This window comes from Glycine soja, chromosome 15 (genome assembly GCF_004193775.1).
Source record: "Glycine soja cultivar W05 chromosome 15, ASM419377v2, whole genome shotgun sequence".
Taxonomy (NCBI): Eukaryota; Viridiplantae; Streptophyta; class Magnoliopsida; order Fabales; family Fabaceae; genus Glycine; species Glycine soja.
The window spans coordinates 3,067,629-3,081,656 of record NC_041016.1 but is presented as its reverse complement, the minus strand read 5'-3'; the positions used below and the strand labels follow the sequence as shown (position 1 = coordinate 3,081,656).

Genomic DNA, 14,028 nt, shown 5'->3' with positions numbered 1-14,028 from the left:
TGAGTCTAATAATCTGGTGATCTTCTTGGATCAAACTTTGGCAGCCTTCCTTGTGTACCAATAAACCCACTTCATGATGATCCGTGTTGTTTATCACTCCTTTCAGATCTTTGTCAGAGAGAAAGACTTTGGAATTCGAAGATACCCCCATGAAGCAAAACGAAGAAGAACCGGATTCAGAGAACATCAAGAACAAAGAATGTTCAAGATAATTAACGTAATAAGGGTGGATATAGGTTTAGATGGAGCGGTGGTTAGAGAGAAGATAAAAAAGATGCATATATGGTGGATGAAATTGGGTGTACCTATTATCAACATAAAGTAATGAAACTTTTTTTGAAAGGACTTTTCTTCTTTAATTTTCTCTCAAGCTAGCTTGTTTGGATTGTAGCAGTGAGAGAGAGAAGAGAAGGAAGGATGTTGAGACTGTAGCGGAGGATCCAATGCAAACAACAAATGCCACTCACAATTCTCTTTCTCTCTCAATATATAACCTGCAGGATGGGCAAAGTGTAGTGGGGGGACTTTTACTCTGCTAGTCAGCGCGTATAAATATAACCATAAATGACCGTTGAATAAGTCTAAATTTTTATAGGTCACTGGTATTATTTTTATATCTTTTTTTATTATTTACATAATAAATATTTTTTTTAATTTCTTAACTAATGTCTTAAAGGATACTGATTAATTACATTTATTTTTATAATATTTTTTTCTTGTCAAGTTATAATAATAAACAAAATATTTCTTAAAAATATAAATAATAAAATTACAATATACTTACATATTCTAATATCTAGTTATAAGTTACTACATATATGATATAGTGGCATGTGTTTAGATAATATGCCTAAGATCATATTTTATATATTATCATCATTATTATAAACTAAAAATATGATAATTAAGAATTTATATATCATAAGATTATAATATATTAGAATTGATTAGTGACACGTGTTTAAATAATATGTATAACATCATATTTTTTTATATTGTCATTCTTATAAACTAAAAATATGATAAGATTATTAATTTTTATAATTATTTTAAAATTTTATTTAGAGTAAATTTTAATTAAGTTGATCATGTGAAAAATTGTAGATGATGTAAGAAAATTTAAACTCGAATTTTGTTATATTTAAGAAAATCTAAAAGTCACATTTTATGTGTTTTTTCTTTTCCATTTCCTCTTTAATCAATCAAAAGTATCATTATCTGTGTTTTTTCCCCTTTATTTTACTTGCACCCTAGCTACAACCGCAAGTTTTGTTGCACATTCAAATCAATTTCTCAGGGCCAACAACCTTGTGCCAGGTACTTGAGGGTATGTATTCCTTAATTTCTATTTGTAATAACTAACTAACCTCTATATTTTGACTCATGTAATTGGTAATAAAGGTTGGTGTAAATGTTAATTATACGACTCATATTTCGCAAGTTAGGATGTGAGTTCAAATTTAACTATGAATGTGAAAATTTTATCACTATGTTCTACAAACAATCAGTCCCACTTATACAGTTGTAATTTCACTTTAAATACTCGTCCAAAAGTGAATTTACTAGATTCCCAACAATATGACACAGATTCCAAGTGAGAGTTATAGACCATGCATACAACATGCATCCACAAGATAGGAAAGATTCTGGTAAATATTTACCTCTATCTGAGTAATGAGCTGCCTAGCGGTATACTGTGCAACTACAGTTTTGAGAGTTTCATGTATTATAGAATGTAGAACCCAATCAAAATATATTTCTCACCCAGGGTTCGATAAATTGTTCTTAATTGGTCAGGAACACGGCAGCTAAGGAGTGTAAGTCCAATTTTCAGTTACACCAAACATAAATCCATACTAAATGGAAATTGTAGTGCAAATTGTATGTTGTGTCAAAAAAAAAAAATATATGGAGATAAAAGAAAAGAAAGAACTATCCATACACCAATAAAGCAAGCATTAACTATCTTTACATAATACTGATAAATTGGTATTAAGTGTTCTATCATAAATCTATAATATCATGGTCATAGATTGTAATTGTTCAAATACAATGGAACTAAGAAAAGTGCAAAACATGGAAGAGGAAAATGATTGAAATATATGAACAACCTCAAAGTTGATCAAGACTTTGAAACACAACTTAAGAAAATGAGGAAATGGTAAGGTATCCGATGAGAGTAATGACTAACACAACACATAGCTCTTATTTAAAGCTAACACTCAATAGCTTATATTGGAATGAGTAATGATTTACATATAATCAGGCCATAGAACTATGCTTATACTAGAATAGAGCACCAATACAACAGCTGCAATGGATTAAAAGAAAATGTGTCGAACATTGAAGAATTGGGATGGAAAACAGGATTTCTAACTAGGTTCTGTTTACTCTCAGGCAAGCTAACACTACATCAAGAATTGGGTGCCATTGTAGTGGCTCTAAGTCATTCAACTCTATTGCTGAAAAAAAAAAAAAAAACTCATTGAACTCTTTGACAGGTATCGTGGGTCCTCTAGGCATGCAGTATGATCAATTTTTTTTTGTTCAAATGTACAACTTTCCCTCAAAATTCAACAATAAAAAAAATTCCCTAAATTTGTAGTATGTCCAAAACATCTGAGAAACTTGTTAAAAAACACGACATTCACACAATTCACTCAAAAAATCACAAAATCAAATTCAAGCTGAAAAGAGGGAACCCATCCAGAGTTGACATTGAGGAACGAGTCCTTAGAGGACAAACGCAGTTCCTTTAATTTCTAAAGTTTTTTAAAATTTAATTCCTTTATTGATCCTTCTAACAAGTTAGATGAAAGGTCTAATGTCACTAAATATGAGAGAATTACAAGAGTTACTTGCATATCACCAGTCACAAAATTAGCTCCAAGAAGCAGAAAATTAAGAAGAAACCTTCGTTATATGCTTATTGCGATTTTTATTGCCCACCACACTAACCTTTCCAACACATAATCTTGCATGTTACACACCTATATAAGTAATCACATTAATAATTTCTGTGCAAATTATTGCAAGGATTTTTTTTAGTATATTCTTATCTTACATAAACCATCATACGATATTTTTTTGTTATCCAACAATGTATCAAACTGTCTATCAATACAAAATGAATGGCGAATTCTTAGGTGTAGATTAATTTAATATACTAATTAATATATAATATATATCATATATCATACCCTGCAAGCTACGAGTTAAGGCTATAGCACATTCGATGTTGGTATCATAGTATGTATTATTTCTTCAATGCAATGTCTACTGCATTCCTTCATGCTTTCATTGTCTTGAAAAGTGAAACATGACAATACGCGCAGGTCTTATATATCCTAGTATTGTGCTGTTAGACACTTTGGGACAAAGACATTCTACTTCTGCATAGTGAGACACTTAGACACACTATAACAGGACACTTTACATTTGCATATTGTTCATGCAACTAATTTGACTAATTTCTCATTGTCTTTTCTACATTGGCTAATAGATGCAGAAGTTCTATCAATTGAGGAAGAGTCAGCGGAGGTTAGCGGTAGTGGTGTTAGGACACCAAATTCCTCTCTATGAAGGAGTGTTATTTCTTGGAAATAGTAAAGAGCATCTGGACAACGTTGCATTGCCACTGAACCTGACATTTGTGGTGAGATCAAGATTTTCATCTTGGGAAGATTAGTCAAGTATAAATTCTATGGAAACATCAAATGTTTTGTCACTTTGCATGGCAACAAACTAGGAAAACTTAATTTTAGCATTTTCACTTGTGAAGATAGCTGGTACATTTTTGGCTCTATTTTTTTAAATTTTTGTTGCCCATCATCTAGCAGAAAGAACTAGAAAACCATTTGTCTCCAAAATTACCCAACCACATTTTAATGTAACATGTGTTCATTTTGATTCCTTTTCTCCTGTTGGTCCTGCTTATACGCAATTCTAGCTGCTATGACCATGTACTGCCAAGTTTATCCAGCCTAGTATCTCTTACACTTCTCTTTAAATCTAAGCCCATAAAAATAAGGGTGACCATATAGGATATATCTTACATGGTTTGTCTTTTAAAATACGAAAACAACAAAATACAACTGATATTCAGTTCTACAGAACAACAACACCAACTGATATTCAATTCTACAGAACAACAACAAAATAAAAGAATCCCGATGTTGAAAATACAACTAACAAAATAAAGTAGGGTTCTTACTTATATGCCGATGGCTGTACAGGATGGCGGCACGGCGTGGGAGATACCTTCGACAGCCAGTGAGTGAGTGAGGGAGATAGGCCAGAAGCTTAGTGAGGGAGGGAGGGCAGAGGGTCAGTGAGTGACGGGGGATTGAATGTGTATATTATTTTTTGTGAATAGACGGATTGCAAATCATGATGATTTTACAAAAAAAGTCGTGAAATGTTGCGTTTAACAACAGTTATATAAATAACTATCGTTGAACATAGCATTCCGTGACCGCTATATAAACAACCTCATTGAAAGTAATATTTTACGATATTTTTTTGTAAAATTATCATGATTTACATTTTTTTTATTTATAAAATTGTTACCGCTTGATATTTTAAGACAATTATATGGAATCGTTGTCATTTTAGCGTCACGGAATAGATTTTTTTTAGTAGTGTTCACTACAAAAAGCCATACGCTGTTAACATGCATGCTACTAATTAAATTAGTATTCTCGCGATACATTTGACTTTAATGTTTAAAGAGGATATTAATGTGATCTCATAATTCTTGTTTGTTTGTCACTTTATTTTTAATTGCAGGTAATTAATATCTTGGGTTCATCTTACACCGCAAGAAAAAATGGAAAATTTTTCCATAACTTCCACAAAAGGTTCCTAGCTAAGTGAATTGGGAGTGACTTTTGGCGTCGCGTAAATTGGGGTGGGCAGCGCAGCAGACATTCTGTTTGTTGCTGGATGCAAGGGCAGCAGAAAATTTTCCTCACCATTAATTGATCGAGTAATATATATAGTTGGTGTCGAAAGGCTTTGAAAAGAAAACCATATATCCCCCCAACAATATAATTGCATATGTTCACATAGATCTGATTGTGTTTTCAACTTAAGTGCAACTTAAATAATAGCTTTGGTTCTCTTTAATACATATAGCAATCATATATAGGCTAATATATATAATATGAGTCCTACGCCCATATTTTTTCTGTCAGAGTTTATCGATCAGTCATCTAAATTCCAAAGAAAGGCAAAGCCGTATCATCATATAAAAAACTAATAAATTATTACAATGATTTTTTTTTTCTTTTCAGAAATTATATTTGGATAATTTATTTGTATAAACTTTTGTAGAATAAACAAAAATATAAGATAAGATATTTAATATGATAAAGAAATATATAAAGGAAGAAAAAACAATACTATATGTATAATATAAATTTTCTTTTTATCTATAATTTAGTGGGCAGTTTTATAAGTATAGGCTGTATATATTATAGCTATGAGATAGGGGTTAGTTCTTGCTTCAGTTTGGGGCTTCTTCCTAGGGGCTAGATATTATTTCTGTTTGTCGCTTTATATATTCCTTTCTGGGGCACACAAATAAGTATAGCAATGAGATTATTAATGATTGGGCTAATAGGTTCGTGATGTATGAAAAATACTTCTTATAATTATAACGAGATTTAAATATATTAAATACTTCTTATAATATCATTAAAAATATTAAATTCTCCAACCCTAAATCCACCCTAACTTATTAATCCCTAACTAATAAGTTATATCTTAAATACTTTAGAATAAGCCACTAATTTCATCCTTAAAATACTACTTTCTCTCATAAATAGTTCCTCACTTTCTCAAGCAAAAAAAATATACTGATAATTCACTAAATATTAGAAGTTATAGTAAATAATATCTCAAGTATTGAAAAATCTTTTAAATTAGTTCTAAATGTTAATAAATTATATCAACTTAGAGATTAAACTGACAAATATTCAATACTTTAGAGATCATTTATATAATTTTATTATTTTAAGAACTACCTAAGAAAGAAAGTAATACTTGAGAAATCAAATTGATGGTTTATTTAATATTATAAGTAGAATTTGTATGAGGCCTACAATTCATTTTTACTAGGATCAATCAACATCTCTTTAGCTGATAAAAAAAAATCAATATATCTTTAGCTGATAAAAAAATAAAAATCAATATCTCTTTAGATATACAACATATTTAGAAACTCAGACTGATCTTTGATGCGATTTTTCACATCATGGCTCAAGCTACAAATAATTGCTTCCACCTTTTTTCTTCATCTCTTTCCTGTCAGGCATGATAAACTGCATCCTCGAATCGTTTCGAAACACATATATAAATTAGTTAATAAAATATTGGATTATATATAGTAAAAAAAGAAGTTATAATTTACATAAAAAAAGAAGAAGTTATAACCCAAAAAATGAACTAACAGGTGCAGTTAAGTCTTGAATTCCAAAGTATCAATTCCAGATCAAAATAACTGAATCTTTTCTTTTCCAAGAAAAAAGTTATTATTAGACTTAGCTTTCTTTTATATATTATTGATTTATTGTTATTAAGCATATATCTCTTTTAGCCTGTTGTGAAATGCAATTAGATCATTATCCTTAAGATTTGCTTTATGATCGTTATAGGACTGCTGTTGTAAGATTTATTTAGATATGTATGATGATTTTTTTTTTAACTTATTAAGTTAAAACTATTTTAACTAATGATACTAAAAAAATTATGAGAGGGCAATACAATTTATCCGTATATTGAAAAAGTTATTACTATATATTTTCAGTTCAAAATATAAAGGGTTGAAGGATGCATCATGCATGGAATTACTGAAAGAGACAGTACTTCATTTCGATCAGAAGGCTAGCAATTAATGATCGATCTCAAGCATGGAATTCAGCTAAATTAAGTAAAAAATTATTTTAAGGATAGTGTTTGCACTGTACCTTTATTAATTATTATAGAGGCATCATATCTTATCATTTGGTGAAAAATATTGACCAAACTAGAGGGTAACCCGTCAATTATAGTGAAATCCAAGAGCATGCTTTGATTGTATCGTAGTTTAGCAGCAGGTGAAAATATTAATTTCACAAATGAAATGGGTCCTACTGCCGGCCATTTCTCACGTTGCTGATAATTGGGTAGGCAAAGGCAATAGACTAGACGTGTTCGGTTTGGACTTAGGATTCCCAAACTTCACCACCAACCATACGGGAGAAGGTATGAGATTAAGTGAGTTTCGTTCTTTGGGGGGATACTACGTATGAATGTGAAAGAGATAAAGGGAGAACAAGATTTATACAAGAGTTTCTTCCTATATTAATTGCCACCATGTTGTATAATTTGTATTTTATGGAAATGCAAAGACGGTTGTGTTAGTGTAGATGAAAAATAAGGATAGAAAATAGACTAGTCACGATATTTACTTATTATTTACCATATATGTTGTACCCAAGAGAGAGAAAAAGATACTATATCCATCTCGGTAAAAGAAATTGACAAATGGAATATGCAGAAAAGAGGGAGGACCCAATTGGGATTTGCCTGAATTTCACCACACATATATAGCTTCGAATATGATAAAAGTGACGTATCTTGAGGACCACACATTGCATTGGCTACTTTCTCAGTTTCTACATACTCTATTTTGTTTGCTCCAACTGAACTTGCACCGTATACTCTATGATTTATATTTGTCCGTGCAAATGCAACAACTGCGTCCGTTTTTCAATTGTCATCAAGCTTAGACTCTTCAATGTCAAGCCAACCTGATTATGTTCTTTTTCTTCGTATTCCTTGCTTTCCCACCATTTCCATTTTTCTTAAGTAATTTCTTAGATACTTCAGATGTTTGGTGTTTCACAAAACCTCCAATGCTAGCTATCTGTCCGTAGTTGAGGAAATAATAATGAGAGATGAGAGCTAACATGTGATGGTGTTCGAAAAGTAACTTCAAGGAATGCATCTATATATTTAGTTAATATTAATTCACGCCCCGTACGATTTTTAGGTCTGTCAATGAATTTGGGAAAATTATTGATCAAAAACATGCTCCAGATAATCTATGAGTACTATTGTACTACAATTACCAAAGCATACAAATTAAGAAATAGAAAGGCATAATATTGTGGGGTACGAACAGGGGAGAAGAGGGCCGAGAATAAAAAGTAAAGGGAGCATAACACACACTCTCATGGGGCATAATTGCACCTCATGCTCATGCTTAATGATTTTGCTTCCCATCTCAATCATGTCCCCATCCCTAACAATCGTGAACCATCTCTCCTTCCAATTTTCAACCTCTCTCTTTCCTTGATTTCCTCTTCCATTTAACTGATTTTAGTTTGTTAGCAAAATTATTATAAAAATAATTAATTTTTTGGATAATTGTAGTAAGCTTTTAACTAATGAGTCTATTGGGGGTTCAGTTGTTCATCATGTTGGATCCTATTGCATGACACGTCTCTAGAGCATCGGATTCTTCGCTCTTGTCGTATATAGTTTATGAAATTATTGTCACTAAATAAATTTAAACTTAATATATTTTTAGATTTAAAATATGTTTTTTTATTATTTATTTTAATTTCTATTTAAATTTTATATATTTAAAAACAGAAATTAAATATAAACTAGAACTAAAAGAAATCATATGTTCATTATTTAAACATTAAGGGATCTGATTCAATTGATTGAATGAAATGTGTAAATTATTATAAATTTTATGAATCTTTAATTTTTATTGATAAAAAGTGTTCAACATTTAAATTGTATGAGACTTTATTTTAAAACTTATAACTTACTTTTGTTGTGTGAATTACAAGGAAGTTGTTAGTGGGATTTTGATAAGGTCTTCATCGGAGTGAGTGGTGACAGTCACAATGGTTCAAATCTTCCATTAAAATATTGACAATAAAGTAAGTTTGGGAGAGAAAGGAAGAATAAGAAGTTATCTATGTACTTGCCAATTGAAATTCCTTTATATATAGGGATTTCTTGGCGAGAAAAGTTATTGAGACTACTTGAGTGTCGCATGAGATGCCATATATGACTAAGTGTGTTTGGGTGTTGAATTACTCAAACCTATGATGTGTGTGCCTATTTCATTGTGGTTGGGTTAGTATGTTTTGTTGTTAGGTGGTAGGTAGATGCTTCCTTTGCTTCATTACTCAAAGTATGAAGTACTCAATGACAATTGATGACAATTAAATTTGCTTGAGTGATTTAGGGTCGAGATAACCCTGAAACAATTGTCCCCAAGTCAAAATTGATTGAAAAAAATAATGTTGACTTAAAAGTCTAAGAAGTTGAAGTGACCTTTAGAAGAATTTTTAAAAATGTAACTTTGAGAATTAAACATTATCACATTTGTTATAAGTTTTAAAAATTATTTTCCGGTAAAGTTAATTTTTGTAACATTATGTTGATTTTCATTCTTATGGAGAGTGGTGGAAATGTTGCATTCTTAGGGAAATTGGAAAGTTATTCTAACTAAATTATAACCTTTTTTTTATTCTTACTTCTTTATCATTTAAATTATGAAAAAATATTAAAACCTAACTAAACACACTAATTTATTCAAAAACAATTACAACATCCATTAAAATACCATTCCTAAAAACATAATATTGTATATTAAAAAAATTGTTTAATTTAAAAGGATAAAAAAACTGAGCCACATAGGACATGCAATGCAAGTGATCCCAAGTTTTTGTTTTGGCCGAAATAAATGAGCGATTGAGGCATAGTAAGAGCAGCAGGAGGTGCAGTGCATGTCGTTTTGCATGGCCTCATGATTTGTGGACGAATTTCCTTTGTCGTTTAATGGCAACATTATCGTTTTTCCCCCCATATTTTCTTCACGACTAAACAACAAAACATGTACGAATGGCTTGTCCTTCGTTTGTCCATAACAGAATTGGATGATTCAATGTTATTGTTATGTACGCATTGCAGACAACGTGCAATTTGGCTAGCCATCCAAATACCCAATATCCAATGCCATTTTATTTTTTTCTCTAAACCAAGGACAGCACCTAACACATTCTCTCTTCCATGATTCATCAGATTTTGGCCTATACCCGTACCCCCTTTTTTTTTTTTTGCCAAAGGCACCCCACATGTGGATCCAGTGGGTCGAATCTAGGCCCAAATTGAGAAAGCAGTAGTGGTAAATAGTAACGCTAAAAATGGGCCAAGCTAATAAAAGAAATGTATCAGCGGAGCCACAGATCGAAAGGACACGCGTGACGAACAACATGAATGTCGTTCATAGAACCGGACGTTGTTGAGTTGAGGTAATGTCGTGTGGACGTGAACGAACACTTTCATTTAAAAATCCAAACACCATTGAATGTTCAGGTTTGATTTCGCCGTCCCCTTCCGTCTATCATTTTTTTCTTTACCTTCAGGTTAGTTAATTCCTAACTTCATCTTGTCTCATTTGTTAGAGTTTTAGACAATATATATTAATTTTGCAAATGTGTTGTGATGCTAGCTAGGCTTTATCGAATTTATCATGAGATTGTTGTTTTGTTCAAGATAACTGAATCTATTTGATTACATGTTTGAGTTGTATCCATAGTTCCAGGCTATGATCTGTTTGTGGTCGATATATTTTGAAAATTAAAATTGTTTCATCTTTACACACCTCTCACTGTTCTGAGATGAAATAGATGCTTTGTGCAGTTTTTTTTGAAAGATAATGGCAGACACCGAGGACATTCAACCACTCGTCTGCGATAATGGGACAGGAATGGTTAAGGTAAAAAAAAATAAAAATACGAGGATCATTTTATTATTTCCAAATTTTGCTTGTAGAAGTGATTTGGATAGTATGTTCTTTTTTGCTTGGCGTACTTTGACACATGCATGTGAAGGGTACCTTTTGATTTGACCTAATTTACTCTGGATTGCAATTTGCAATTTGCAATGTGTAGGCTGGTTTTGCTGGAGATGATGCTCCAAGGGCAGTGTTTCCTAGCATTGTTGGTCGGCCACGTCACACCGGTGTGATGGTTGGGATGGGGCAAAAGGATGCATATGTTGGGGATGAGGCTCAGTCCAAGCGTGGTATACTAACTCTTAAATATCCCATTGAGCATGGTATTGTGAGTAACTGGGATGACATGGAGAAGATCTGGCATCACACTTTCTACAATGAACTCCGTGTGGCACCAGAGGAGCATCCCGTTCTCCTCACTGAAGCACCTCTCAACCCAAAGGCTAATCGTGAGAAAATGACCCAAATTATGTTTGAGACCTTCAACACACCTGCTATGTATGTTGCCATCCAGGCTGTTCTATCCCTCTATGCTAGTGGCCGTACTACTGGTTAGTCTTTCTTGTACTGGCTATGATAAACAAGCAATGCTCTGCAAGGTTTAATTTTCCATCGGGAATATGACCAGATATTGAATGTAGAAAAATAAAAGGGTCTATTAAGGACATGTTTGATTCTCTTCTCACTTTTTGGTTTTAAAAAATGTTTTCTACAACAATTTCATTCTATTCAACAATCAATTTCTCACCCCAAAAAAACAAGTGTTTTAAAGACCATAAAACAGAAATAGCTAGAAGATGTTTTTATTTTGTTCAACCTCTCCCTCAATTGCACATTCTGCTCTATGCCTTGCACACCCTCCACCAGTTTTCTAAGCAACCTAGTTTAGTTGGATTTTGAAAACTAAATACAGTTTTTGAAACTCAATTCCAAAAACTTTGGTTTTCTCCCTACCAATTTATATCTTTTTAATCTGACTTGAAGTAATTGAGCTAGCCTGGTTGAGGTTGTCTAGCTTGGCTGGTTGCCCTTATGCCTGTTACATTAATTTATGTAGGTATTGTTCTGGACTCTGGAGATGGTGTCAGCCACACTGTTCCCATTTATGAAGGGTATGCCCTCCCTCATGCCATCCTCCGTCTTGACTTAGCAGGGCGTGACCTCACTGATGCCCTGATGAAAATCCTTACTGAGCGTGGTTATTCCTTCACTACCACAGCCGAGAGAGAAATTGTAAGGGATATGAAGGAAAAGCTGGCCTATATTGCCCTTGATTATGAGCAAGAACTTGAAACTTCAAAAACTAGTTCTTCTGTTGAGAAGAGTTATGAGCTACCTGATGGACAGGTCATCACCATTGGTGCTGAGCGTTTCCGTTGTCCCGAAGTCCTCTTCCAGCCATCCATGATTGGCATGGAAGCTGTTGGCATTCATGAGACCACATACAATTCAATTATGAAGTGTGATGTTGATATCAGGAAGGACTTGTATGGAAACATAGTTCTCAGTGGTGGTTCTACTATGTTCCCAGGTATTGCTGATAGAATGAGCAAGGAAATCACTGCTTTGGCCCCAAGCAGCATGAAGATCAAGGTGGTTGCTCCACCTGAGAGAAAGTACAGTGTCTGGATTGGTGGCTCTATCTTGGCTTCTCTCAGCACTTTCCAACAGGTAAACATTCTGTGGTGATTCAGTGATTTTAATGACCAAAGTAATTTGTGTTTGTGTTGTCAAAATGATAAATCCAAAATGGTGATGCCTCATGCACTTTAGTATGTCTCTGATTGTCTTTATTTTAGTTCTAGTTCTGATATCTAAATCTCTCAATTTGATACATAGCTGGTTGCTTGAATTTTGTCTCCTTCTCACATTAGTTGAAGTTATAGGACAATTGGGATTTGTGTAACTTCTATGAATATCCAGCAGCATCCTCATGCAAATTTGGGCAAACACCCTAGAATGTTGTTTTGATATGGTTAATTTAGTAGGGATATTGATGATAAGGATCTTATTTTTGGAAATGCAGATGTGGATTGCGAAGGCAGAGTATGATGAGTCTGGTCCTTCAATTGTACACAGGAAATGCTTTTAAATGCAGCAGAATGGCTTGGTGTAGGTACAGCGTCCTCGTTTTGCAATACAGTAGCACCTTGCACCGATTGAAGATTTTTCTTAAAAAATGTTTGTGTTATTAGAACAGTGAACTGAGATAAAGTGGAGTTTGATGGCAGAATTAATTCTTTCATTTGTTTTGTTTTACCATTGTAATTGTTCAGCAGTTGATCTTTAATGATAAATGAAAACCGTTTCAGCTTATTACTTGTTGCTTCCTCATAATTACCACATTCTTCTAATTAAACCAGAGTCACATCCTATAATTTCATATTCAAGTTAATTTGGATTTGAGCGTTCCCAATAAAAGGTCTCATTTTGAAATCTTAGTCACCTTTTTTTGGACTTCTTAGTATCACATCATTCCCAAAATTTCTTACATTTTTTACTTCAATTATTTTGAGATCTTAAATTATTTTTTTAGGTCCTACAAGAATTGGATGTAAATCAATTTTATAGAGAGAGAATAAAAAATTATTTTTATTGAAATAGATGTAATTTTAAAGTTCTTTTACAAGAATTACATCTCAACATCATTTTCCGATAATAAATTTCAGGAAGATCAAATCTTGAAGATAAAATTTGATTCCTTATTATTGGAGATGTCAAACTAGAGGTTGGACTGGGTTATATGTCATTGATTAAGCCTCTTGTCCAATAGGCTGCTGAGTTGTTTGAAAATACGCAATTGTTGGGCATATTGACAATATACCTGTAAATGTGGTTATCAGGAATAATGCCAGTGATTTATTTTCACTAGAAGAAAACTGAGTTGGGAAAGACATAACGTGGAAACAATTATGTGTTGAATAAGTTGAATGTCTTACACAGCAAAGACCAAATATAATTTAAAAAGGAATGAAGTCTCGTAAGTCATGAACACCAACCTTTGATTTAGCCTGTCTGTGACGAAACGAGGCCAAGTTCGTCGTTGCTTTACCTAGGGCACTTTGTCAGTCAAAAGGTAAGAGCCCTAGCTTCAATTCCGTATTTCTGTTTTCTTCTTCCAAAAATAATTTGCGTGTCCAATATCTAAATTTTACAAAAATAAAATAAAATAAAACTCAATGAATATATCTTCAGAAGTATTAAAAAAAGAACATGCATCTTTT

General features: G+C 32.7%; 1 protein-coding gene across 4 annotated transcripts; it reads left to right on the top strand.

Moving 5' to 3' along the window:
* The first annotated feature begins 10,224 nt into the window (after window positions 1-10,224).
* Window positions 10,225-13,120, top strand: LOC114388241 (actin-like). Of its 4 annotated transcripts, none has more exons than XM_028348634.1 (5): window positions 10,225-10,383; window positions 10,711-10,786; window positions 10,962-11,355; window positions 11,862-12,475; window positions 12,831-13,120. In XM_028348634.1, the coding sequence occupies exons 2-5, from the start codon at window positions 10,727-10,729 to the stop codon at window positions 12,894-12,896; spliced, it is 1,134 nt and encodes a 377-aa protein (XP_028204435.1). In that variant the 5' UTR covers window positions 10,225-10,383; window positions 10,711-10,726; the 3' UTR covers window positions 12,897-13,120. The 4 variants fall into 4 exon arrangements, with proteins under 4 accessions (XP_028204435.1, XP_028204434.1, XP_028204432.1 ...); XM_028348631.1 differs by having other exon boundaries at window positions 10,226-10,433; XM_028348635.1 differs by having other exon boundaries at window positions 10,241-10,319.
* The last annotated feature ends 908 nt before the right edge of the window (window positions 13,121-14,028 follow it).

What these genes read in the sequence shown, in the direction of transcription:
- LOC114388241 (XM_028348634.1), top strand. Translation starts at nt 10,727, where the DNA reads ATGGCAGACACCGAGGACATTCAACCACTCGTCTGCGATAATGGGACA. An exon ending in ATGGGACAGGAATGGTTAAG is followed by an intron (nt 10,787 to 10,961) that starts GTAAAAAAAAAT and finishes TGCAATGTGTAG; the next exon opens with GCTGGTTTTGCTGGAGATGA. An exon ending in CTCTCAGCACTTTCCAACAG is followed by an intron (nt 12,476 to 12,830) that starts GTAAACATTCTG and finishes TTGGAAATGCAG; the next exon opens with ATGTGGATTGCGAAGGCAGA.